The sequence below is a fragment of the Gasterosteus aculeatus genome, chromosome 8 (assembly GCF_964276395.1).
Source record: "Gasterosteus aculeatus chromosome 8, fGasAcu3.hap1.1, whole genome shotgun sequence".
NCBI lineage: Eukaryota > Metazoa > Chordata > Actinopteri > Perciformes > Gasterosteidae > Gasterosteus > Gasterosteus aculeatus.
In genome coordinates this window covers 19,138,237-19,165,503 of record NC_135695.1, presented here as the reverse complement: position 1 = coordinate 19,165,503, position 27,267 = coordinate 19,138,237, and the positions used below count along the sequence as shown (strand labels likewise).

The window sequence follows — 27,267 nt, the reverse complement described above, 5'->3', positions numbered from 1 at the left end:
CGTGGCTGAGGAACATTGGTGGAAAAATGTGATCACAGTTCCAATTCGAAGCTGTCAGGAGTAAATAAAGAGCGTGCGGCCGGAAGGCGCCGAGGGCAGGATTACCGAGCGCCGCTCTGCTGAAACTCATTTCCACCTTTACTGCAGAAACGCCCCAAACAGGGAGAGACTTTGAACTGCTTAACGCCAGATGAGCCAACAACAACGTACGGCGCCGCTGTGTACAATTATTCATGCATCGCGGTGAAAAGGTGTGAGCGGAATGATCATTGCTATGGACCCTTTCACTGATTCAGCATTGCTGTAGTTTGTGCTCAAATCTGTGAAGTCAAACGTGATGAATAAATGCAGACACAAGACCAGACATTAACGCAGGGTTCGCACCCACCTGGAGGCAACAATTGCTCATAAAGACTTCGCCGAGCTTTTCTATCCCTTATTTTATCTTATTGAGAACAGGATGCTGCATCAGAATAAAAGAGTACTATCTTCAGCCTGTGGCAATATTTGCTCCACATGTGCAATAAGAAGAAATGCTTTTTATTCCCTGTTAGCCTGGAAGCATTTAAGCGAGATCTACCCGGAGATTAATGAACCGCAGGCCGTAAAAACATAATGAAGGTTGTGCAAAAAAAACATGAATTAGAGTAGAAGTTATCTCCCTGCTCCACTTCATCTGGTCTTGATTACACTTGTGGTGCCTTTATTAAATGATAAGCGGTTACGTGTGTGAGCACATATTTTAATGTGGCATCAGACCGGCGAGTTCACACAATAGCCTCCCACGTCGTATGCAGATCGAGGCCTGGCAGCGGAACGTGGGCGGATTAGAAAACTGATGTTTCTCTTTGTTGTGGTGTCCAGCCGGTTTTAGCAGCTCAGACAAGAAGAAATCCAAATCGCTTCACATGATGCGAGCGGACGGACTATGGAGGGCACAATAAAAACCAATTAGATTAACTGGGAAGGAGACGTCTTCCACGCTCTGGCTCGGCCGAAGTGAATTAAAAACGTTATCAGTAAGTACACATTTCAGAAATGGGATTTGTTTTTTTTGTAATGACATTCAGAGAGCGGAGGGATCGTGTTCTCCCTTCGGCCTCTGATGTTCTCCTCACCACTTACACAATGTGCTTCTGCATATGTACATTTAAAAAGAGCTATATGCCCGCGCACATGTTACAGCGACTGCAGGGGGAAAATATCTCGCTGGCGGCTGCACTGTTTGGCTTTAAGCTCGTTATTTCTCAGGCCAGGAGAGCAGATTAGGATGGGTGGCCAGTAGGAGTTAAGCCCGAGCGCCGCAATGCCCCCAACAGACATACAAATGTCAGAGCGGACGGAGCTTACAGAGTGGAAAGACATTGGAAGGCCACCAATGAATCCAAGGTTATGCAATCACCAGAGGTGCAATAGTCGGCGCCACAGCGGGCCGCTGCGATGAGTCAACGGAAGGTTATGTCCAGCTACCGTCAAAGCCAGAAAAAAGGCTGCTCTTAACCTCCGCCGCCTCCTCGAGGGCCCTTCACAGAGATGACAAATGGCAAAAGACAAAAGTGTTCCCATTGTTCTCTCTCTCTCTCTCGCTCTCTCTCAACACATTGACCTCATCTCCTGATTATTTTTGGAGACTCTGCTTTGATGCCTCCAGGTATCAGAGGAGCGCTCCGTGTTGCAGTTCATCAGTCCTGCTGACGCGCCCCCGGCTGTTTCTTATGTAAGGACGCGGGAGCGAGTAGCGCATCTAGCTGCCAGGTTCTGTTCCCGCTACTAATTGTACAAAGCTACTCTGATCTGTCTCTCCCTCCCTGCTGACAGGTCTCGGCTCACTCTGGATGCTTTGGTCTTTTGGTGGGTCGTGATTCACTTCTGTTTTCGTTTCCAAATCAAAAGCTGAAAGTCTTTTCTCAAGCTCACAGGAAATGAAGTGGCCAAACAGGCGATTGCCCACAGAGAATTAGGTTGAAAAATAGTCAGGTTGTCAGGTGGAAGGATGTCAAAAAAAATGTCTTGTAAAAAACAAATAAAAAAATATTGGGTCAAATATTTTTTTCAAACAGTCAAAATACATTGTGTCAAGAAATGTCATTAAAAAAAGGGAAAAAATATTAGGGCAAAAAATATTCTGAAAAAAAGGAAATAACTATGTAAGGTGTCAAATGTCATGGAAAAGTGAAAAATGTTATGTCAAAAAATATTTTTAAAAAGTCAAAATACATTGTCTAGAAATGTCATGGAAAAAAGTCGAAAAATATTGGGCCGAAAAATATTTTGAAAAAAAAAAAAGCTTAGGTTTAAAGAAATTAGGTTAAAATATATGAATAAACCTTAAAAATAGATAAATAAATACACAGTACGTGCCCGCACCGGTACCTCTCAGTCTACATCACAATCACCATCAATGTATTCATGCAATCCCTGATGCAAAACATGCATCTTATTTCAAGAAAATCTGCATAGGAAAATGCAGATTAATGCAGATGGACGTTAGGCTTATCGAGATAAGCAGAAAGTGGCGACAATTCACCAGTCCGAAAAACCATCGTCAGAATGAAAATGAAAAACGTCATTCCTGTATGTTTCATGCACTGATGCGAGTAAATGTTGCATCACATCCATTTGGTGCAATACAGACTGTTTTAGTTTCTTTTTCTTCTCATCGTTGCAGAAGCTTGAGTAGACGTACAAGCCGTGGGCTCCTTAGAAGTCATCATTTAGTTGTTTTGCTTTTATCCGTGCCCCAAGTTTGCAACCTCAGCCAAGCATAAATAACCTTAATGCGCAAAATTGTAAATGAAAACAGGCAGATGGCATAGTGTTTGTGTCGTAGTCACGAAGGACATTCATAATTAATTGGCCCGAGTCACTGATAACAACTCATCAACCGAGTTACATTCATTAGGAGCTTAACTTTACCTCCAGCGTGTGTGTGTGTGTGTGTGTGTGTGTGTGTGTGTGTGTGTGTGTGTGTGTGTGTGTGTGTGTGTGTGTGTGTGTGCGCGCGTGCGTGCGTGCGTGCATGTAGGGAAACATGCACATCCTGAACAAGGAAAGCAGTTATTCCATCACAAGAGATGACAAATCCCATTAGTGCCGGTGGGCACATCAAAGAAGATGCAGGTGTAGGATTTGAGTTCTTTGCTGTGTGTGTGTGTGTGTGGGGGGGGAGGCTTTCACAAGAAAGGAAGCTTAACACTCTCTGCATTTTATCACTACTGTCACTCAGCTGGGCACACGCCCCAAAACATAACGACAAAACGATAGCAGTGAAGCGCAGGGAACAACGCAGCGAAATCTCTGCAAGATGTGTTCATGTTATCTCACCGCAGAATGAATAGTTTTCATCAGCCAGACATTCAATAGCTTCAGTAGAATCACTCTCAGTCACTCTGTTCATCTGTCCTACGCTGTGCGAACCAGCAGAGAAATGTTTCATCACAACAATGAGAAAATGCAAAAAGCTGTGGGGTTAATTGGACAGCTGGTAATTGGAGCACTTTGTCACCACAAACTGCGGGGAATCAGCGAGGGAAATAATGTGGGGGGGCTGAGGAGAATCTCAGAGAATGTAGAAATATGAAAGAAGCCTTTCAAGATGACACAAAAGAAAATAGATTGAAGAACAAGCTGTTCCGCTCGAAGCCGCTTTAAACTAGACACAACAGGGATGAGCGTTAAATGTCACGCCTCTTAATGAAGTAACGTGCTGAAATGTTATGCCAAAATATGCAAAATACGCATGATCTAATGACAAATGTTTGGGAATATTAAATTGTCATATAATACATCAAGATTTCTGTTTTGGACAAATAGATAAACATGATATAAATATACAATATAAAAATGGACTATAGGAAGAGGGACATGCTGGAAGTTAGTTCTAAACACTCGAGTTTTAACGAGCTGTCTGCAGACACTTTGCCAGCTAATAATGAATAAATCCAAACAATAAATAAATCCACCAGCACGGGAGTTACACTTACGTACCTGCAGTCACATCTCAAGTCCAAACTCCCGTCAAAACAACGTACGAGTTGTGTGAATAACTCATAATCCCTTTCATTACTTTTTACTGTAAAAGAGGAGGACTGTCAAACAGTTCCCAGTGAGCACGGCCCAGGTTGGCCGCAAAATCAACCGATGCATGAAGGGGGAAGCACAACTGTAACAGGTTCATCTGATAGAATATGATGTATTATTATCTAACTTCACTAGTGGGAACGTTGCAATGCTTCTTCCATGCTTAATGCTGGTTGTTCACATCACAAAATGATCTGCAGTGCTTTTAAATCGAAGAGGTTTACTGCATTTGTGAGTCTTATTCTTAAAAGAGAATACATTCACTTCTAACTCCTCATTATAATAGTTACATGAATCTATAAAGCATGACTCTGCTTCAATGGAAGCATTTACAACTTTTATTTGTCTCTATTTTAAGCTTTAATTTGGCAGACGGTCTCGTTCCAAACCAGAACATCAGTCCCCTTCAACTTCTGCAGAAGTTAACGTGTGTCAATGAAGAACATTTAACTCCGGGAGTCTCCGTTGAGACGTACAGGATTGACATTCGTCCACTCCTCCCATTTCTGCATCGTGTGCCTCCACCTCTCCACCCAAGACCAAAGGTCTCTTCACCCACCATGCAGAAAAGAGGCGTGCATCATTATATATTGAATTAAGGGCAAATATTTATACGTTGTCACGAACACTTCTCACAGAGGCCCATAAGAAAACAAAGGACAGATGTTGCAGCTGTGGTCATATATTTCATGTAGACGCCAGGAGAGGAGACGAGGGAAGGGATCGAGGAGGACGTACAAACTGAGACTGCCACGCATTCCGAGTGTCTCTTTACCGAAAAAAAAGTGTCAGAAAAGCCTCCAGCTGGTGTGAACGGGTTGAACAAGGCTAAGTCGCTGAAAAGCCTCGTGGGGGCCGTGTCTCCAAATCAGCATCAGCATCAGCGGCGCCGTGAGCCGTGAGCCGGCGACCTTCGCACAGACGAAGGACGAACACAATCACACGCGGCGGCAAAGCCTCTAAATCCGGCCGGTGTGATGGAGGACCGCCGTGAGACGTTGGGTACATCATCCAGATGAGGAGCCGCGGGGGGGGGGGAGGCTGTGATGGGTCAGGGCATCGGGTTATCACACAAATATTTGAAGGGCTTAAACCCACAAAATACACTTCACATGAACAAATTCCCTCGATTCGTTCTGATCAGCTGAAAGATGCTAAATGAAAAGTCCCTGCCGCCTCCATCGCCGCCTGCATCACCCCCCCATCACCCCCTTCACCACCCTCCTCCCTGCGTCTAAACTGATCACCGCGACAAATGGCTCCGCACGCAGCAACAACAAGGCCTCCGCTCGCTGCACGACGCAGCCGCCCTCTGTTCTGCAGCACACCTGGGACTCTGCATGACATTTACCCCCCCCCCCCCCCCCCCCCCTCACCCCTCTCACCCCAGACACAGCGTTTCACCCCGCTTGCAGAAGAAAGGCAAAGACGGAGGTTTCTGGGGGTTTCAAAGCGGTCCCCAGCTGGGTACAAACACCAGAGAGAGAGAGAGAGAGAGGGGGTCGATGCTGAAGCAGCCTTTACCCTTCAAACGTTCAGACAGCCATGAGATCCCCCAGAGACCATCACTTCCTTCTCTGTATCCAGCGCTCACTGCTGCTGCTTCCCTTCTCTCCCTCACACACACACACACACACACCATTTAATTCATACCAAAGTGCACTCGGCTGCTTCGGGAAGGTGGCGGCTGCACGTGCACCTGAGCGTCGGGAGGTGGAAAGAAAAAAAAGGAGAGCCTCAGAGTTCACCTTCACAACCACTTCAAGTGTTTCCAGGCGTTCGTTGTCAGCGACTGAATAGCTTCCCCGAATCTGGTCCTTTGAACTCCCAACACGAACACACTGAGCCGACAAATTAACTCCAACGCGACAGGCAGCGATGCACTTTGAGGAGGTTCATATCGTCAAATGTTCGTGGAGATGAAACGTTGACCTTCATTTTAAAAACAACGCACAAGTCAAAACAAAATGCACACGATTCAGATTCAAGCTCACTTTAAAAAGCCACGCTGTGATCACTTCGTATGTTTACTACAGTACTTCGCTGTACAATGGAGTCTCCTCGATGATTAGCTCTTAATCTCAGTGCAGCGTTTAAACGTGTAAACGCTGATCTCATTAGATATGTATTAAATCTGCATTGCATTTCAGAACAGAACTTTGCACGAAGCAGAAATCCAGTCTCATTTTGTTCAAATAGAAGTCAGGTTTTTAAAAGATCACGGCAGAGATCAGAGAATAATTCCCACAATGCAACTCATTAGCATCTTTTCATTACCAGGCAGGGACGGTCCTAATGAGAGGATGTTACTCGATTCCATTATGGGAAAAGGCTTCAGACAAATATTAGGTATTAAGCGGATATTTCTGCAGTTTTGACACTTGTGAGTCACCGGTTTGATCTTAACTTGTAACGCAGGCCTCCTCCCTCCAAACAGAACAACCCCCGTGACGTCACTGTGAAGCTCCGAGTACTCGTGACTAATTTACTGCCATGTAAATAAAAGTCAGCGGAGCTCTCCTTACCGCCTCGATGACAGCGGCCGCTTCACAGCGATTGTGTGTCGCTTCCGCTCTCGCGTTCACCCTCAAAAAAAAAGGTCCAAGTGGCTCTGCACAGTAATCTGCCGGCGGGTTCCAGACACTCAGTCTACAGAGCGCCAGGGAGGACAGAAGAGCAAAGTTACCCTCTTCACCCCCCCCCCCAAGGCGAGGACGCTCATGTCCTGATTAGATGACCTCAGGGGTCAAACAGGAAGTCAGGTGCTGAAGTCAAAAAGTGGTTTGTCAGAAAGTTAAGTCAACTGGCCATGAATTTAAAAAAAAAAAAAAAAGACTGCCTGAGGGAGACTGAAACAGCCACATATTTGAACACATTAAAAGCGTTTTTCATAGTGTGTCACGTTAATGTGCAGTCCGTTCTATGCACACGTGGATGACAGCGCACTTACACAGTCAAAGTCAGTCTTTGAGAGGTATACAGGGAGAAAGCTCTAGTAGGCGGCTTGGAAAAAGCTCCCATTTTGCAGCACATGATGCATTTGTAGACACTTTGCTGCGCTCACCAGGAAGCATATTGACACAACAGCACACAAAAGGCTTCAGCTGCAAGTCAGGAATCACAACTGGAAGGCGTTCATAAGTTTCAGTGTAACATTTATTAGTAAATCACAGGCTGGATCAAGCTGCAGAAACGGAGCAACCTAAAAACAAGCATCGAGTTTGGTGATCTGAAAAAGTATTTGTAAATAAACAGGTTTTAAAATGTTGTCATTTGCTGCATTTCAACAAACCTTGTACAAAATACTGAGGTCAACGTTCATTCACACGGGTTGTCTCAAGTGGAATAGAAAAATAGCTACTGCCATCTAGTGGGAGGCCACAGCTATGACATGTTTTATTGCATATATTAACAATACAAAAACATTGAAACACAACATTTAGTCCCTATGACACAACAGCAGGGCCGGAGCCTTCCGATGGTTCACAGATCTCAATGCCCTGAAAGGAAGAAGTCACATTAGTACATCGACCGGGCTTCTTTTTGTTCCTCCAGCGAGCTCACCGTGTCCACGTCCTCGATGACAACGCATTTCCCCTCAAGCTCGATGTCGCTTTCTGTGCTGTTGTGCGAGCAGTACTCTTCACTCTCAGTCTCGACAGTGCTGGGCTGAGGGACGGACAGAATCGGGTGTCAAAGATTAAAGTGGTGCGGTGGTCTGACAAGTGGTTCAGCACTTCACAATAATCAATAAAAAAGGAATCATGTGCGGAGAAGAAATCCTCAATGGATCTTTAACCCGCCAGCTTCCTTATACATAGAATAGTTAAGTTGGAGCACGGATTGAGTTAAATAGGAGCGATCACCTCATAGTTGGGATCATCCTCGGCAGCGTCGTCGTCGTCAGCATACTCCAGATTGAGCGCCTCCACCCAGGTCTGATTCTCCTCTTCCTCATCATCATCGTCGTCATCATCATACAACTCATCCTGCTTTCGCTTGCTGCCCTTTCCACAAGGTTTAGTAGGAGAGTAACGAATTTCTGTTGGGAAACAAGCTTATTTTTAGTAATATAACTACAACCCTTCACCGATTGAGGTGTATTATAAATTCCTATACAAAAGGTCAAAGTAAAATCAAATGTAATAAAAGCCCTATGCATCGTTCTTACAATGCAACCCAAAAGTACGCAGCTTAAAGAAGTTTATTTCCACGGTTAGTACTTCAACAAGTAGGTACAATATACATCAATACCCGGGGAGAGGGAGCACCCGATGCTGCTGGACACCGGGTAGCCCAGGGCGCCCTGCACCCAGCGGGGCAGCACGGACAGCAGCATGCGGGTGGCCCGGTGCAGACGCTTGCGGCCGGCGAGGCTCTGTCGTGCGGGGCTGGAGACCGCGGGGGGGCCGGCGGGGGGGCCGGCGGCGTCGGCGACGACGACGACTGCTGCTGCTACTTCGCTCTCCGCAGGCCGACGGAAGCCCAGCGCCCACCAAACCCCGCGGTATGCACGCACCTGAGCGCGAGAAGACACGGGGGGGTTAAAAAGCGGGTTCAACGCACAAAGAACGATTGGTGGCGGATGCTGCTCGTACCAGGAGGCCGAAGGGCCACAAGAGGCCGCGAAGCATCGAGCGAAGCACCCCGTCTCTCCCCGCTACGACGACGGCCTACAGAGGAGACAACACGGGTGAAAACAAAGCCTTTGCGGCGGGCTGTAGGGTTTCTGCCGCGGGACGGGGGCGGGGGGGGGGGGTTACCTCGGTACTCTCCGGCTTCTCCGGCTGTTCCAGCTCCTCCGCGGTGTCTCGGTGGATGTCGGTGGAAGTCATGATGCTGCAGCGGGTCAAAGCCTGGTGAACGTGGCGTTGGGGAGGCCGGGGGGAGAGACGCTGAAGGGACTGCAGGTGAGGGTTCAGGGAGGAAGGGGGGGGTGAGATGTACCCGGACGCTGCCACGGTTCAGCCAACCGAGAGAGACCGACGCACCTGGCGCAATCAGAGCGGACCAATTAACGGAGGCCGCCAATTAACCCGCCAAAGGCCGCGAGATGTGGCGGGCGCGCCTGGTTTTGACATAAGCAGGTCAAAAAACATTGTTTTGTTTCAACATGACTAACCAAGGACATCTAGCAGGCCAGAAAAAAATGTATATATAACCTGTATATAACCCACACATATAGATTTTTTTTTTTTTTTAAAGAAGCTGATTATCTGAAACATTTAAAACATGGATGGAATATTCCAGGTAAAGCACACACACACAATAGCATTCGGTTGAAGACTACAGGTTATTTATTGCAGATTCATACATACCCGATTAACAGAAAATGTGACTTAACTTTGCATATTTCTCAACCAAAAACACTTAATATTTTCTAGTTCAAGCTACTTAATTGAGCAGATGCTGTTGTATTCTTTCTGAATGTAAAATAATAATCTAAATAACTACATTTGGAGACCTTCAAACATTTAGACAAGATGGTGTGATATTCTACAATTAATTGACCAATAAAAAAAAATGCTAGATTGATTGCTAATAAAATTAGCAACAACTCTGGCGTTCTGAGAGGCGTGGCGATGTTGCATCATGTCTATCTTCCAATTAGCATATGAAGAGGTTTGCGAAGGAGGCCCATCATTATGCCTCCATACTTGAAAATCTCCATAACTGGAGACCATTTCTGGCCTTGGCTTCCGTCACATTTACGCATTTGTTGATGCAGCGACGCATAAAAGCTTCCCCGTGGTCCGTCCTCCCTACAACCAGGCCTGTGTGCGAAGGCAGGGAGAGACATTCGGCGATGGCCAAGGAAGTCGTAACGCGGACGTTCAGCATTGGAGCTGTTTGCTCAGATGATTTCTCCACAGCACGGAGACACAGCAGCGCGGGAGTCCGTGCACTCCTGTGGGCTACCAGCAGCGCGAGGTCCCTCGGGGGTTCCCCGGGATCGGACTCCCAGACGAGCCGGGAGAGCGTTTATTCCAACATCCTGACACCCGAAAGCATCCCACAGTTCACCATACCAACGCTGTCCGTGCAGAGCAGCTCCAAGTCGTTGGACAAGGAGACGGGGGAGGACGATGCGGGTTCAGAAGAAGGCTTCGGGAGTCCTGAGCCGGCGGCGTCTCCGTCGCCGTCCTCCTCATCCTTGGGCCTCGTCCCGGTCGGGCCGGACCGCGGGGCCGAGTGGAGCGTCTCAGCCCCCTGGGCCAAGAGGAGGTCTCTTCTTCAGAGGGAGGTGTCCTATCCCTGCACCAACGCCGAGGCCCAGCACTGCCTGGACCCGGCCAGCAGAGCCGCCCTCTCCCTGCCGCACCTGACCAAAGTCACCACCCCGTACGGCTTCGTCACCCTGAGCCAGAGCCCGCAGATGGCGAGCGAGGGGGCCCTCCTCTCCCAATGTGGGCCGCGGCGCTTCAACAAGGACAAGGAGACGGCATGCGGTCTCAAAGACGAAAGGGGGACGCGTAAGGACTCGCAGAAGAAAGAAATCTCAGTAAAGGCAGAGATAAAAGCTTCTCTTACCCCCCTCGTCGGCGCTACGGTATTATCCTCTTCTATGCCCAGAAACCCTGATGGCAAACACAAAGGTGGCTTCTACGAGGCTATAAAGAAACACTTCACCTCTCGCCATTAGGATTGAGAACCAAGGGCTTTAGTACGCCTTCAATTGTGCATTTGGTCATGAGTTTTTGTCTTATCAGTGGACGAGAATGTCAGATCAAGCAATGAAAACTCAGGAAAAATGTAGCAGTTGTTAATTGCAAATTGATAATAAACAGGCCCCAGCTATATTCTGTGTTGAGTTTTTCTTGGTTTTATTTACTTCGAAGCTTCCCGTTGAATGTCGAGCTGTTCATTCGTGGACGGTCACCTTTAGAATAACGGTCAGAGAGTGAATATTTATAGCGTTGAAAGGTTAATGAATTCAGGATTTTAAATGTCACTCATTTTCAAGCTGTCTTTATTTAGCCACCGGGTCCAAAACGTCTGAATAGCTGCCACAGTTAGCATGAACTGTGGACTTGCATGAATGTGTGCCAATTCGTCCCTCAGGCCGAGAAACAAAGGCCCCTTAGCATATGAAGAGGTTTTAGTGGAGGGCCCCTCAATGACGGGGGACTAATGCATCCTCATATCCAACACTCCCACACACTGCGATGTGCTCGGAAAACGTCATTGTGATGCAGAGCGCTTCTGCTCCGAGTGGCGGTTGATGAAAACACAAAAATGAGCCCTTGAAGACAAGAGTAGACGGTGGACGGTGGATCTGAAATTATAATCAAATTGTTTTGTTTGTTTTGTGCGGATGACACAAGCCATTTAATGCTTCTAGCCAAAGACGGCTTTCTGCGTTTGTTGTATTCACAGACACAGTGGTTCCAAACCTCTTATTATTATAGAATTATATTTTATTATTTATTTATTTTATAATTATGGAATATTGTGTTCTTGATTACAGTTGGAGTCTAATCATTAATTCACTTAAGTGGTGAGTCAATGATTATTTTTTTTTAGCATCAAACCAATTCTCATCAGCAACCCTGACCCCTGACCTCTCGACAAAACCGTTCTCTGCGCACAGGGCGATGAAGCGTTTTATTATTTTATAGCAATATAGATAGCATCCACAATCCCCCGGTTGTAAAGTAAAATAAAATGACAGGTTCGTCATCCCGGCCTTTATCTGTAAGTATCTGTAAGCAAGCACACCTGCATGCAAGCACGGGGCCCCGAAGAGGGCACCTCATGCGTAGGGGCTCAAAGTGCATCATCCAAAAGAGGTGAAGTTCATGCTAACTCCACGCATGAAGAATCTAGATCAACCGAGAAACGGAAAAAATCTACCGTGCAAGTAGAAGGAACTTTGCTGCATAACTGCTCTTCCCCATTCTGTCACGTTGAGGTTAGCGCAGAGAGCCGTGCGTGCCCTCAGAACAGACACCACTTTTTCCGGTACCAACCTCAAGCTTCGATTTTTGCCAAAAGATAACGAGAGCCAAAAAGCCCACTTTGAAACTTGCAGCTCCACAGAGACAGACAGACGCCGGTTTAAAAAAAAGCAACCAAGGGAGTAACTGAGACAAAGGGAAGTATGTCAGAGAGGCACCACTGCATCCACACACACACACACACACACATACACAAACACACACACACACTACGCCCAGTGAAAGCAGTGAGCAAGGTGCAGGAGCAGGGGTACAGGTGTTGGGACCTTCTGTAGATCCCTGATGGCGTCCGGTCCCTGCAGCAGAGCGGAGGAACTGCCGCCGGCGCTGCCTGTCAAACAGCTCAGGTGAGACCAACAGACCGTCTCCCAGGGAGATACACGCCGATGGTTATTCTGCTATTTGTCTCATCAGTACACGAATCCATCATCACGTGGTCCATTGTGAATTTAATCTATTTGCTGACGTCCCAGAGTGAACGCACTCGAGATATTTCTTTGTTATTTTGTGCACACAGGCGCCTTTCCTCCGCACGTTCGGAGTTTGACAGCGCGACGCTCAGCCCCGTCGGACTCCAGCATCCAAACTGTGCATGCGACGACGTCTTTTCTGACTCCGCGGATTGCCACGCAGTCCTGTGCCCCGTACACCAGCGCTACGGTAGGCTTACAGAAAGACAGAGTGAGGTTATGCAAAAAAAAAAAAAAGCCCTGCAAAATGTGACTGTAGAGATGAATATAGCCTAATGTCATCATGCAACCTGCTGCGTCTTTTGTGCATTTCCCCAATTCTGTAAACATGATTGACGTAAACAATTCAGTGTGAGAGAAAAGGTACGCATGTTCCTGTAATGTGCACTTCGGCCGGCTCAGTTCGTCTTTTTCTCGTGAGAACTGAAAGAAGCAGAGAGGAAGTAGTTCATTCGTTGTCAACCGCTTATCCGGGGTCGGGTCTCGGGGGACCCCAAACTTCCCTTTCCCAGGCCAGCTCTCACTTGCCAGTATAGAAATGTAATCTCTACACTGGCCCGGGGGCCTCTTCCCAGTGACCAGCTGAAACTTTTACCTTCAGTAACATGCGTGTGATTTCTGGACTTTCAGAACCATCCATCCGGACAGAAAGTCTTCCAGTCTGACCTAAATCTCTTCCACTGTGTCGCTCAGATCGGCTCCGACACCAGCTGAGATTTTTCTCCGATGGCACCCCGCCGCCCGTCCCAAAGAAGAGGTTATCTCGCACCCTCTCCCTCCCCGGCAACAACGTGCCTCAACTCTCCCCTCTGTCTCCGCTGCAAAGACGCCCTCAGAACTTTGACAACCCCGCGTACATGCTGGCGCCCGTGCCCGACGCCCAATTCCACGAGGAGGCCGGAGACCTGCAGCCAGTGAGCGGGCGTCCCGTCCCCTTACTGTCCTTCTCCCAGCTGTCCTTCGACACCCCAGACAAACACCTGCCGTGCCTCTTGGGCAGATTTGACGACCGGAGGCTCGTGTCTCAGGGGATTCAGCGTCGACACCTGCTGTTTCTGAGGAGCGCGGCACAGAGCGCGGAGGCCGGGGTCCTGCTGCAGGGAGAGGCCGCCGACAGCGACCTCACCTCCTACCAGCCTCAGGATTTCCGGCTGTGTGAGGACAGCGAGCCAAAGCGGGTCGGAGACGCGCTTTACTACAGCCTGCGCTGCCACAAGCTCCCGGGGAGGGTGCTCGGCCTACGGGTAACGTTAAGGCCACTCGAACCACTCCGCCTGTACAAAATGTTCTGTGTGATGATGCATGAGGTTCAAATGTCCTGCTGTGCACTGCAGTCAAGATGCAATACAAAGCGGCCTGCTGTGCAAACTCGATCTTTATCTTGACTGGCAACTGGCAAGACTGGTTTGCGGTGCCAGAAACACTTCCTCTAAACCGTCATCAGGTGTCACAACTGCGACAGGAAGAAGACATTTTTCGTCACATATGACAAAACAATGTTACAGTGCAAGTGTTTTTTGATTGTGACTTTAATCGTGTATGTTTTTAATTTCCCTCTCGTTCTCTGCAGGTGCACAAACAGACGGACGGAGCTTCCTCGGCTCAAACCGAGCGCCAGACGGCGCATGCCAACGTGCAGAGTGTGGTCGCTCATTTCCAGGGAACGAGGAATGATTCCGGCCGCTTGGAAGCTCAAGGTCCATCGGGTCACTCCAAGTCAGACGACTGCACTGCTGCCGAAGCGCAGAGTGGAGGCGGCGAGGATCTGACCTCAGTTCAGTCCCTCCTCGTGAAAGGGCTCTTGGTGAGCGTCGAGAGGGACCTGCCTCAGGCCACCCTCGAGGACTTTGTTCTGGACGGCAGCTCGCTGCAGCGCGCAGACAGCTTCGAGTACGACAGGCGGGTGTGCGCTCTGCTGCTGCAGATAATAAAGGGCTCGCAACATCTGTGCAACATCAGCACCACCGTAGCCGAGCTGCGACCGCGGGGGATCTTTTTGGTGTGGCCCAGCGGGGAGAGGGAAGGAGGCGAGGCCTCAGGAAGGAGGCGAGGCCACGAGACCTGCGGACTGAGAGAGGAGACGGAGCGGGGAAAGACAGAGACAAAAGGACAGATCCAGATGTTATGGGGGACCCACGGATCCCCTCGCGTGGTCTTGACCCCGCTGCCGTCCGCTCAGTTCGTACCGGACGGCCTCGCCTACATCAAATCCCAGATCGGAGCCTTGATTCTATACTGCCTGCACTCACAAGACGGCCCGGCACCTCTGGACCCGTCCATGCCCCCCCACCGGAGGGGGCTCCTTCAGCTGGCCGCCGGGCTGCGGAGCGAGAGCGGCGGGCCGCGGGTGGCCGACGTGGCGGCCGCGCTTCAGGCGCTCCTGTGGGGGCCACGAGGCACTGTGACCGCCGCTGTGCACAACTGGCTGACGGTGAAGCGAGCCCTGCTGGTGATGAAGCTGGCGGAGAGGGGGCTGATCCAGGACCAGTCGGCCCCGCACTGGGAGGACGGCATGTGCCTGCATTACCTGGCGTTTACAGACCCGGAGACAATAAGGAGCGCGACGAGTCTGCTGAATGCGGAGGGGAAAAGTTGAGTCAAACCTGGCAGGTTGTTAACTGTATTATGTACAAATAAATACCCACAGGTGCTTTGAAAAGACGAAGAAGTTTCCATTCTTCAATTTTACAGTTCCTGACCCTTGATGAAAATGTATTGAACAAAATACTGCATGATCATCATAAAAAATGTTTTTCAGCTTTCTAGAAAAAGGGATGGAATTGCACTTGAACTATTCTTGTATTTGTTTTTTTTCTACCATTAAAAAAATGGATAGTCTTCTTTTTCCCAGTGAGTCCACTGTACATTTTTTCTGAATAAATCATGAAGAGGTCTCAGCATGCACCAAAGTAAAAGCTTACAGCATCATGTACTTTTTCAACTTAACCATCCAATTTTCCTACTAAATTACGGCCGGTGGAAGTAGTGTTTTATTCTCTGCATTCAGACGATGGATCAGGACTTATAATGAATTGAGGAACAGGTTCAAGCGTCATTACGATTAAAGTCCTGCGGAGGCGCTGCTGCCAAAGGAACAGTTGAACTAACTGAGCCCACAAGAGGCCTCCCGTGAGTTCACCCAAGGTCATTACTGGCCGCCTGCTTTCAGCAGCTCCTATTGAACCCGTACACACGGTCCCTGTTGTGGAGGAAAGGGGGGGGGGGCACATCACCTTTTTACAGTTTCACAACCTAAACGTTGGGACTTCATCACCGTCATTTATACTCTTTGGTATCTGCAGAGAAACACGACGATGGGACAATCTGAATCACGTGTGTTCGTTTTCTGTTGATGCGACCAGACGACACAAAGCAGATCAGGAAGTTAACGCCGTTACACAACAGCGCAGACAGCATTCACTTAGGTGCACTTTTATTTAGTAGTTACCACATGCAGATTTCTATTAAGTGAATCATAGCAAAAAAGGAAAACCATGCACAGTGAAACAAAAAAAAAAAAAGCTAAAGTTAAAAATTGACAGGAGGATCAACTGATACTATGAAAACATTTACTTACATGAGCAAGATGAATTAAAATGAATCATAAATATTACAGGGGAGATGGGATCAGCACTACACATCATAGAGAGTAACAGTGGCGAGGACACAAAACCCGGATAGTATGTGGGCGCTTGTTCTATATTCCTGGTAGATTAACATCTTACCCTAGTGCAAATATCATTGAAACACAGCACATGGTAGCTAAAGAACAGACAAAAGGGGAAACCTCAACCATACTGAACTTGGATAACGTATTCATTTAACAAAAAACCTGAAGCTGGGTGGATAATCGGTTGAAATAAAGAACAATTTTTAGGAACTGCTCAGCGTGGTTTCTTTAGTCGTCATCGGAGGAGTCTCGCTCGATGCTGTAAGCCATGAAGAAAGCGTCGGGGCGGGTGGGGACGAGGGGATGACCCGGTCGCACAATCTCAAAGCCCAGGAAACTGAATGTACGCAGCATGGAGGCTGGGGAGAAACGAGACGTACAGGCGGGTCAATCGCTACGCCGTCAATCCTGACCGCCATCCAGAAACGGCTCCTCCAGAATAAACTGAATTAAAGTTTAAAGGGGTCACAGAAAACGACCATCTGAAACCCAAGTGATTCATCAATCCATAGACCTGGATCAATCATCAAAAAGCTAATAGTATTAAAGTGAAAACATTGAGAAGTTCATCTTTAAGATGTGCTTTTATTTTGAAGTATTGATGCGCACAGACTCCCTGACCATTAAACGGTGCTAGTTTATCTCTATTTTTTGATGAAAAGAACAGGAATGAACAGATAATATTTTTTTCGATATAAATGATTCGCTTAAACTGAAATATTGTATAAAATGGTCCCTGTGACTAGCTTCTCTCTGAGAGGAGCTTTTTGTCTCACCTCTATCGTTGCGGTTCTTGTGAAAACAGATGAACACGTGACGCCCCTGCAGCTGCTCCTCTGCAAACTCCAGCAGAAGGGCGAAACTGGAAAGAAACACAGCAAACCCAACATGTTAATGAATTATGGGAAGGGGGTAAGGTATTTTAGTGGTGAATCATTATTCATGAGGGTCGAGGCATAAAGTGCAACATAAAAGCTGCTTATCTGGTCAATCAGGCTCCTACACTTATCTGTGATCAACTGATTTTTACATAAACGCTTTTGTTTTGATACAAAAGCTTCTATCACATAAATTAAAGCACAAAGGACGGTTTTCACTTTGGACAAAATATTTGAATTTATTAGTTTGAGGAGATTTAGAGAACATACAAATATTTACCGTTTGCTGTGTTTAAGAGATTTTTCGTAGTTCTGTTTTTTCGCCCACTGACCTGTCTTTGCTGCCTTCGGGCAGCAATCCGGGGGGGATTTCGACGTAGAGGTTCCCCCCTTTCAGCGCGGCCCTCCAGATGCAGTGCTTGCCCTCGGGGCGTCGGGGCTCGAAGAGCAAGAAGCGCACTCTGCCGTTGGCAGGGGGGGGCTCCTCGAGAACCCGCAACCGAGCATCCTGGAGGACACAAGGGGAGGAAAATGCTCTTTTCCGACATCTGGATTCGGTCCAATAAGCAAAGTATCAAACCATACGCAGTCAGGTGATCATATTCCTGCTGTTATTTGACTCTTTAGAGCGTGTGGACCCAGTAGCAGGGGGCCAGATATTACATCCTGCAGCTTCACGAGCCTCCCAAAGACCCAAACGTCACCTGGGACATCATGCCCACTATCACACGTTTACATTATTGAAGTCAGAGGTAACGAGGTATAAGATTTTAAAAGTGCAGTAGTGCAAACAAATCAGTTCTTCCTGCACAGTTTCTCTCTGCACATTATGAAGAAACAACACACTCCTACAAGGACAAGATGTAGCAGAGCCAGAAAAAAAAAAAATCTTTTTTACTTACAGAATAGAAGAGCTGGGCTGAAAGATTGCGATCCCGCTTGTCATTCCCTCGCCCACCTGGGATCTTCAAGGGTGGGTGAGGGGCATCAGGAGCACCACTGAGGCCCCGGACACGAGTTACTGCAACAGCGAGAGCACCTCCTGGGACTGGAGACACTAGAGCACGGAACAAACACACACACGAGCGGAGCCATTGGAAGCGGCGTATTCTCTGGACGTTCTGCCACCGACCACGAGACACACTGACAATATAAAAGAGAGCGAAGGAAAAAAGCTGCTAAACATTAGCGAGTTTTGAGAAACTAAATTGCGAGGGGGGTGGGAGCGGCTTAATCAATAACTGTCCTCATCGTATTAACTGCCACTGACTGAGACTTGCATGATGTGTTGACCGGCGCACGTTAACCGAACAGGAAGCGCGAGTGGTTCCCGTAACATTAACATTTGACAAAAGTTGTCGTTCAGACAACCCAACCCTCAAAGGTCAACGACGTTCTCATCACCCAAAGTCACAATCGACCCGCAGCGGCAGTGACGGATTTGACGGCCTCGCGGTGTAACTTTAAGCTGGTCACATGACTGGGCCAGAGGATCAGCCTCTGTTTGTCTAACCATTAGCCCACTTCAGTGCTGCTGCACTAACCGCGTTCCTCCGGTTCACCACAGACAAACATCGGTGAAGCAAGTGAGATCAGCCATTTTAATTTACAGGCCGGTCAAAGTTCTCCACGACATTAAGTCGGCTTACGAGTACGGACGCCTGTGTGTGTGTGTGTGTGTGTGTGCCTTTTCCTCAGGGCCGATATCGGGAACACAACCCACCGGGAGCGGCATCGCTGCCACGTATTTGCAAATGCTCTCTTACGCAAATGCCACTGTTGTGCAATATGTGGAGCAGATGTGTAAAAAAAAAAACGAATGATAATATTTGTCTCTCCCAAAACACGGTGCGTCCAGGTCGACGTGCATTGCCGAACCTAGGGCATGATTTCGCAAAACTAGCACAAATTCTCCCCAAATCCCACTGTCGTGTTGTGTAAAACAGCAAATATGCATCATTATACAACACCGTCAACGCCTCCTCAGGTTGCATTGAAACTAACACACAGGACAAGGCCCCCAATCGACGTCTCCGTTCGGCTAACAGGAGTCTTTTAAATCCCCACACTTCCAATTAGAAAGCAACACACACACTCAAGTACCGCGGCGTCGGTCACGCATGAGTGTCATGTAAAATATCCACTCATCTAAGGAAATAGATTTACTCGTTTATTATGGGAAATGTTTTACAAACCTCCTCTCAAAGATCAGCAGATCATTAGCAGTGAGTGGATTTATTAAAAAGAAGGACCCTGCTTTTTAAGCTATGGCTCACAAATATTTCATTCTCAATATTAAATAGAACATTTAATTCTGTTCAACTTATTTTAGATTGACAATAATCATTGAGGTTTTATATAAGATAATATATGCTGTTGTTGCCATGGATTCCCATAGTAAACAGGCTGAAAATAAATGCATCTATTGCATAATGAAGAGCATAATGTCATCGCTGGTTTCACCCCCCCCCCCCCTCCTCCCTCCGCAGTGGAAATTTCCTATGAGGTAAGAACACACCTACGGCGAATCGCTCCCAAGTCGTGTAAAATCATGACCCCCCCCCAGGTATGAAAACCAAACGGTCTATTTGGGGGTGTAAAATTCCACACGTCAAACGTTTCGCAATCACATTAGTTGCTGAAATGACGTTACTGTCGAGCACAGAGCAAATGCTATCTGAAGTATTGGCTAATCAGATCGATCGATTGCGCCGTTGTAGACCCCATTAGTTTACATTAGCGGATCACATTGACGAAGCTGGAAGCGGAGAGAATAAAACAAGCCGCGAAGCCACAAATGGTCAAATTAGCCATCGGTTCAACTGACTATTACGTTGATTAGCAACTAACGTTAGCTAACTTTACATATCCTTTTAAAAAAACGGTCAACACACTGTGCGTTCCAATAAAAATAACGTAAAATTACAATGGGAGATATGATCACCATATTTCTAAACTATTGTCATCGATTGTTTTCACTGCGATGCCCAAAATATGAAAACATAGTGGTGATATAACTGTAACGCTATCCAATAGCTAACGAGGCTAGCCGTAGTTACCCACGCTGGTAACGCCTATTCAAAGTGAAGCTGACCCCCAGAAATAGGATGTTAATCGACCAGTTCATGTTGCAATTCAAAAGAGGCTGTATAAAATACTACCAATGTACAAGTCGGGAGCTTCAACGTTAGCTAGCTAGTCAGCATTCAACGCCAGCTAACGCTAACTCATCTCTGTGGCGTTTCTGTGTTAGCTTGCGCATTAGCTTAGCGAGCTAGCTAGAACTGTTGCTTATGATTTGGTACATTTGCTGAATACAAACGATAAGTAACGTTTAAATAGAACATAGGTAGGGGTTAAAGTGCTGTATTTCATGGCGAATTGTTTTATGCTAAATGAAGGGGGTTCAAAACGGACATGCGACTGAAGATGTTATTTTGTTGACGTTAACGGGAATAGATTGAGATGTTATGTAAACAAGCATCACGGGGGGCCGCGCTAGCCACTCCGGCACCTCTTAGCTAGGCCGCGGTTTTTAAACTTAGCTTAGCCTCTGAGCTAGTTAGCTTATACCAATTCACAGCGGCTACAACAACATACCTTTCACTGGCACGTGTATTACTGGATTGCTCAATAACAGGCATCTCGGATAAGTGTCTGTCTTTTTCTCTAACAAAACAATGACTATTCAAAATCGTCTGTAGGTTAGATTTAACCATCCGGCCAGCGTCCACACCAGCGGCTCTCTGTCCTCTCGTCGTCGCCTTGTGGCGGATTCAGCGCTGGCAGGCTGCGGTATGTCCAGGGGGCGTGTCCTGTGCACTGTGACGTGTCACTGTGAAAGTATGACGCGCTTCACGAGCCCCTTTTACTGAGGCGTTTTAAAAAGGACCTTCTGGAAACATCTCTGTATGTTTCCCCCAGTGATGAGCACAGGCTACTTTAGATCGCTGTAAAAAAATACACTCTTTAAAAGTACTAAACTTTAAAATCCAACCTAAAAGTAGCAAATGCCCCAAATTACAACTGCTGTGCAATTATTGTCATGCACCAATCAAGATGCCATCGCTTATAATTCTGATAATGAAGTTTGATATAAGTGTGATATACTGAAATAAACAACCATCATTAGTTAGAAAATAAACAATTATGAGACTAAAAGTGTGCTTATGGACGCAATGGGGAGCAGAGCTGAGCAGGATAAGTGTTGAAGGTGCTCAACATGAAATCCAGTTCATATCTGCATCCTTCAAGGATGCTATTAACGTGGCGACACCTGAGCCGAATAAACGCGACAGTGCAGAGCTAACGGCCTTTACCCGAGGTTTGCGTCAGCCGGTGGCGTTGTCAGCGGTAACCGGCACAAACACACTGCTGAGAAACTGCTAATGGAAAAGCTCTTTTTCTTTCCTCCCCAACAGAGTGAGATTTATGGAGTCATTATTTCATCCCATCTGGGGTCATTTGTTTTGTTATCGGCGGAGAACAAGCTAGAAGCTGGTTACACTTGTGAACCTGCAGTCTAACTGCTGGTCACTATCAACAGTCTCCACCACAAGTGTCCTTTTCCTTTTTTTCAACCCCTCTCGCCTGTGCCTGTCAATCAAGAAGCAGAGGAGCATGGCGCGGGGAGCGTGAAACACTCCCTGCTGAAATCACCACCGAATCACACGTTGACTTTCACTTCATTTGTGAGACACACCTGGAGGGTCAAAGCAGGTACGTTTCTTTTTTTTCCTCCTTTCCTGATTTTAGTTGCAAATCATATTTATTTTTTTGTGACTGTCTGCAGGGGACTATTTTAAGCTGTCCTGTGTTTCACTGTGACACACAGCACACACGCCGTGAGGAAACACATTTTCAATTGCTTTCATTTCTCATATTAACTGACAGCTTTGTCTCAGATCCAGTTCTTGACTCAGACCTCGGCCTCCAGGACTCCGGGAGCGGCAGTCGGAACATCTGAACCCATCACAAGTAAGACCCACGTCAACACGCCGCGTCGATCCCACGGCAACCGGCGCGTGACTTCCGTCTTGCGTCTGTCCGCAGTGTCTTACGAGCGCGTTCTGGCCATCGAAAACCTGAGCGAGGTTCCGAACCCGTGGAAAGGATTCACCATGAACCGCTGCTTGGTGGTGGCCCTGGTGGTTCTGCTCGTGACCTCGGGGGTCAGTGAAGTGCACGGTGAGTGCTGGTTTATTCTGTGACATGCAGGGCGTAGGTGCTGCTTCGCTGTATTACACCATCAGTGTCAACGGCACACTGATGGCGGGGCTTCACCGTCTTTCATGTTTCTTTGTGTCCTAGAAGCTGTGGATTCGTTCGTTGAGGAAACGGGCATAGTGTCTTTCCTTGGAAGTCTGCAGGATGGTTCAATATTTCAGGTTGGTTGAATTTGATCCGGTTCAGGTGGAATTCTACGTGCCAACATTGTGCAGAGCTGGCACTCTTCATCACATGAAATATATCTTTAAAAAGCCACTGCTTTGAAAGTAGCTAATTTTATTGTACCATAGAACTACAACACGTCATTTCAAAAGGTCACAACTGATTATTATAATGCAGCTTTTTTACACAGTGAAGTAAAAGGAAATAAAATAAAATGTATTTTCATGTACTTGTATAATATGTGTGTTTGAGGCATCCTCCTGTTGTCTGTCTCCAGATTTCCATATGGGACAAATTCTCGTGGTGGTGGGGATCCGAAGAAGTCGGAGCGATAAGAAGAAGAAAAAAGCCGATTGGCAACAGAGCGATTCTGAAGCCCAAACCTAAAGTATGATTTGTATCAACATACATATACATGTCATCAACTGTCACAAGACAACAGGTTACGGAATAAAGAGAACAAACAGCCTTTCATATACTTTTCATTTAATAATAGACAGAATGTTACATATTTCATTTTTGTGTTTTAGAAAACAACATTTCATTTCTCTGCCATTTATCACATTTATTTAATTTTATTAATTAAATTATTTAATCAAATCTACCTTTTTGGCATCACAAATTTAGAAAGGTCCCTTTCTGCCACATCGCGACACGATCTTCAATAATCCACAATAATTCAGGCCTTATGAACGACCACTTATTCAGTTTAGTAATACAAGTAAAATATGACAGAAAAAAGTGATAATACTAATATTTACTTTTTTGGTTTGATTCAACTTTTTGTGGGAATTGTGGGAATACTGCAAATAATATTTAAAAAAAAAAAAAATATATATATATATATATATATATATATATATATATATATTAATACCGTGTGAATGAATAAATGCCCGTAACGATTGCATTACACTTCAGTCAACATCACGCTCCCGAGGAGAAGCCGTTTCAGCGGCATTCACACTCTTTGGCCACCATGTCTGGCTTGAGGGAGATTTCAGTGCCGTGGTCCTTCACCTCCACCATCTGCAGGGCTTCGTAGGCCACGGGCACGCAGCACGGCGCCCGCTCCTCCGCGTTGTCCACCTCCACGTGGTAGTTGAGCAGGACGGCGTGGTTCGTGGCGTCGGCCAGGGGGTAGGCACACGAGCCGTGGCAGTTGTTGATGTTGATGATGTTGGGGATGTCCAGGCGCCTGTCCAGGGTCACGCTGAGGCTCTTCAGCCCGCATTTGTTGGCCCTCGCGGTGATGTCGGGGCCGGCTCTGGTGGCCCGCTGTCCCCTCTGCGCCTCGTAGGCGCGGGCCGCCGTCTGCAGGGCCTTCAGCAGAAGAAAGGCCCGGTACTGTCTCCCCCCTGTTCTGGGGGTAACGGAAGCACTGGTTAAAAAAAGCCATGCCAACGAAAAGTGAATTCAGGTCGGATGGGCTCGTTTGTACCGTCAAGCAGGGGGCTTCATCTACAGAGTGGAGGGACTGTGATGAAGCTCAACTAATTCCATTGATTCTTGATTGCTGTTTGCAATGTTTCCAACTGTTATATGTTAAAAAGTGTTTGCCACCGATTGAAGCCTATTTCTCAAAATGGTGGATTATGATTGAAATAACTTCAAGTAGTGGATAACCATTTAAATAAAAACCTAAAGTAATGAATGAGTGGTTGATACATCCAGCTTCCAAACATTGACAGACGTGACTAACTTTTTGTTACCAGTTACATCCACTATGTGTAGTTTAATCCAATCCACTTTAAAATGGGTTAGAATGAACACACTTGGATCACGACGTGGATTAAGTAGCATAGAATCAATCGGACTGGGCATCGGGTTGGAATAAAGAATGTGCTCCGGGAGTCTCTTTTCTCCTCCACGTCACCTGGTGCCGGTTCCATCATCGGAAGCGCACTGAGCTCCCTGAGCCTCCCCAGCCTCTCTGTGGCTCCCCGGCCCACTTGCTCCTCCCGCATCACCGCCGTTATCTTCACAACCTCCGCCTCCAGCCTCCGCCTGAGCTCCTCCAGCAGCTCGGGGGAAAAGGCCAATTCCCCGCTGTGCACCTGAAACCCGGAGGCCCGGCTTCTGAAGGAGAAGACGGTGATGGACGAGGAGTTGATGAGACCCGCCAGCAGGGTGTCGCTGGAGGACGGGCCCAGCGTCAGGGGGGGCAGGGACTTTAAGGAGTCCAGCTGGAGGGGCGAGGACTCGCGGAGGTCCTGAGGCAGGACGTCACCCAGGAAGCGCTTCAGCTCACAGAGGAAGGAGGTCTGTGAGGAAGCCGGGGAGGAATTCTGATGATATCTGAGAAAGAGAAATACATTTTTTTTTTAAAGTTTCCTACGGGCTCTGACAAGAATCTGGTAACATTCCAGTCGGGAACATAAACGCCAGTAGAACCTTGTATCGGTTCCTCGTTTCCCGGAGAAAAGCAGAAGCGGAACCACGCTGATGTTACTTCCCGATCTCCCACCCGTCAGGATCTCTTTTAGGCTTCGGTCTGCAAGCGGAGGGGCATTAGAGGAAGTTGCTCACGGAACAAGAACTCACATGACACTCATATCTTACTCATATCGGGGGATTTGGCCTCAACAGAAATCCTCCATTTCTGGGGAACGTCGTCCTCCGATGCTTTTCCCGTCAGCGTTATGTACCACGTTTCTCCAGAGATGCACGCGGTCTAGGAAAGACAGGAAAAAACCAGCGTTATGTCCGTGACGAATGCACGCACAACAGATTCGTGGAACGTCAGGACACTTTTTCCCTTCATGCATCGTCGACTGGAGGCCTTCCTTCACCTGAGCGTGAGGCTGCAGCGACCGACTTGTGCAGGTGACGTCCAGGTTTCCCCCGGTGGGGGGGCCTTCCAACGCCAGGAGCAGCGCAGGGTGCCGTCTGAGCAGAGGAGACGGCGGGAGGTCAAAGGTCAACACCAGCGCTCCTCTCTCGTCTTCCTCCGAGACGAGCACTGGTGGAGGAAAACGAGACGTTAAGAAGCTAAGATTTGACAAAGGAACACCCAAGCGATTCAGTCCTCGCCATCAGAGAGCGCACACACCTCCAGTCGGGTGCAGCACCTCCAAACCGCGTCCCGGGTCTCCGCCCGTTTCCTTCGCCAGCTGCAACAAGGCCGAGCCCGCCGAGCCATCGGAGACGCCGCAGATTCCAAACTGACTCCGGCTGCGGTCGGCGAGTTCCCCGTCGCCCCCGGCGGCCTCGCGCAGCGCCGCGTACGTGTCGTCCGCCAAGCACGGGGCATCGCGAGGGCCGCGGCGAGAGCCCGCGGGGGCCGACGGGGCCTCTGGTGATGGGAATGTGTGGTCTTCATGAAAATATAAATGATAATAAAGAGCACAGCTTGCGCTGAAAAGCAGATTTGAGCCGCAGGCAGGAAGCACATGCAAGCGATCCAAAACACACAAATTGAGGAGAATTAGCAAAAACAATATTATTTTCACCAAAACCTAAAATCAGGGCCTCGCACAGACTTTCATGAATAATATTTTCCGCGAGGAGTCTGACCTGTCGCTGTGGGGTCGCGGGCCGGGGTCAGCTGGCGTCCGTGCGGGGCCGGCAGGGCCACGCAGAGCATCGTGCTGCAGAGCATCAAGGCTCCACAGTGGAAGAAGCACAACATGCTTCACCGTCCGTGCGTCTGCCTGTGTGGTCAGACCTTTCTCAGTCGCTTGTTTTGAACGGGTCAAGCATCATCATCAGGAAGGGAGTCTTATCCTCCCACCTTCCCTTCTCACTGCCAAAGAAGGAGGAAGGTGTCCTTGATGAGACTGGATTCAGTCTGGATTCTGTAATTTGTTTTCTGCACAGAAAAGTGCTTGTTTTCCACCTACAGAAAGCAGGTTAAAGTGAGATAACGCGTGGACTTCTCCGTCTGTAGACTGAGACAAGTGGAGGTGATGTAGACACATAGGAAGGGAGGTAGGAGTCATAAACAGCTCTGTTCTGAAGCAAAGGAGATAATGCAGCTAGCTTGGCCACGTCCAGCGCTAACCGACCTTTGTCCACCATCGCGTTCAGTTTCAGTACGGCTCATAGCGGTCTGCCCAGACAAGAAACAGCGACCAACCCCGTTCCGTTGTCTTGATGAGTTTTCAGTTATTATGTCTGACATAACTAATGGTGTGTTAACCACTGAATCATTTTCCAACAATTTGGAATACATCACTAAATATCTCTCATGTGGACTCTAAAAACGCAGATGCACACAAGCTACGTGAAAAAGCCCGCCGACGCGTCCACCTTCACGGCCTCGTGGAGTAAACTCCCGCTCGCGGAGAACCTTGTTTGTAGGCTAACGGTTTAGCTTTTTACCAAAAATCATAAAAGTTTTAAATTTGTAATCTTGCCGGACAGAACGTGTAGTATAATGTTTGCCATGGGGATTATTTTACAGAACAATCAAACAAAAAAAATCCTGTGGGCTTTTTGTCGAGCTAAAAAGTGCGTCGCTAACATCCGGGTTAGCGCCGCTCCCGCGGCTTTCCGTTGCGTTAACAATGTGACGACGGCGCTGAACGATACGCCGTCCTCCGGCACGGACGGGTACTTCGTCTTTGCTCTCGGGGGAGGACCGGAGAACAAAGTCCTGCTCCCAGGGATCCGATTCCCTTCAAAGAGCAGTCACTCCCATCGCCACTCTCACAGCTGCGCTCTTGTTTTTGGAGACGGTCAAGGTCTCCGTGGTGTTTAGGAGCCGCGTATCCCGAGAGATAAAGCCAAGGCTCATACTTGAACATCCCAAAACTTCAGTAAAGGAACGACGTGAGCTGTTCATTATCCTCTAATGGCTGCTACATGTTATCAAAGCC

General features: G+C 47.8%; 5 protein-coding genes across 6 annotated transcripts; 2 read left to right on the top strand and 3 right to left on the bottom strand.

The window, feature by feature from the left end:
• Positions 1 to 7,218: 7,218 nt before the first annotated feature.
• Positions 7,219 to 9,220, bottom strand: org (oogenesis-related gene). Its single transcript, XM_040183308.2, has 6 exons — positions 8,844 to 9,220; positions 8,679 to 8,753; positions 8,335 to 8,599; positions 7,947 to 8,122; positions 7,645 to 7,749; positions 7,219 to 7,580 (listed from the first exon to the last, which is right to left on the bottom strand). Exons 1-6 carry the CDS (start codon positions 8,913 to 8,915, stop codon positions 7,527 to 7,529), a joined length of 747 nt encoding a protein of 248 aa, XP_040039242.2. The 5' UTR covers positions 8,916 to 9,220; the 3' UTR covers positions 7,219 to 7,526.
• A 2,778-nt stretch (positions 9,221 to 11,998) lies between these two features.
• On the top strand, positions 11,999 to 15,355 carry LOC120823389 (inactive tyrosine-protein kinase PEAK1). The gene is made up of 4 exons (XM_040183305.2): positions 11,999 to 12,385; positions 12,556 to 12,698; positions 13,202 to 13,752; positions 14,079 to 15,355. Exons 1-4 carry the CDS (start codon positions 12,321 to 12,323, stop codon positions 15,102 to 15,104), a joined length of 1,785 nt encoding a protein of 594 aa, XP_040039239.2. The 5' UTR covers positions 11,999 to 12,320; the 3' UTR covers positions 15,105 to 15,355.
• Positions 15,356 to 15,924: 569 nt separating this feature from the next.
• oaz1a (ornithine decarboxylase antizyme 1a) lies at positions 15,925 to 20,844 on the bottom strand. Its single transcript, XM_040183309.2, is given in 6 exon segments — positions 15,925 to 16,537; positions 16,955 to 17,040; positions 17,389 to 17,564; positions 17,959 to 18,045; positions 18,047 to 18,113; positions 20,657 to 20,844. Coding segments are annotated over 6 exon segments (666 nt in total). The 5' UTR covers positions 20,776 to 20,844; the 3' UTR covers positions 15,925 to 16,406.
• An 813-nt stretch (positions 20,845 to 21,657) lies between these two features.
• LOC144411478 (uncharacterized) lies at positions 21,658 to 22,916 on the top strand. Its single transcript, XM_078108579.1, has 5 exons — positions 21,658 to 21,775; positions 21,950 to 22,033; positions 22,109 to 22,243; positions 22,367 to 22,443; positions 22,725 to 22,916. Coding segments are annotated over exons 2-5 (330 nt in total). The 5' UTR covers positions 21,658 to 21,775; positions 21,950 to 22,032; the 3' UTR covers positions 22,842 to 22,916.
• amh (anti-Mullerian hormone) lies at positions 22,917 to 26,407 on the bottom strand. 2 transcript variants are annotated; one of them, XM_040183306.2, is made up of 7 exons: positions 25,964 to 26,407; positions 25,500 to 25,763; positions 25,240 to 25,409; positions 25,010 to 25,121; positions 24,842 to 24,941; positions 24,324 to 24,745; positions 22,917 to 23,805 (listed from the first exon to the last, which is right to left on the bottom strand). In XM_040183306.2, the coding sequence occupies exons 1-7, from the start codon at positions 26,076 to 26,078 to the stop codon at positions 23,399 to 23,401; spliced, it is 1,590 nt and encodes a 529-aa protein (XP_040039240.2). In that variant the 5' UTR covers positions 26,079 to 26,407; the 3' UTR covers positions 22,917 to 23,398. The 2 variants fall into 2 exon arrangements, with proteins under 2 accessions (XP_040039240.2, XP_040039241.2); XM_040183307.2 differs by having other exon boundaries at positions 25,500 to 25,742.
• Positions 26,408 to 27,267: the final 860 nt, after the last annotated feature.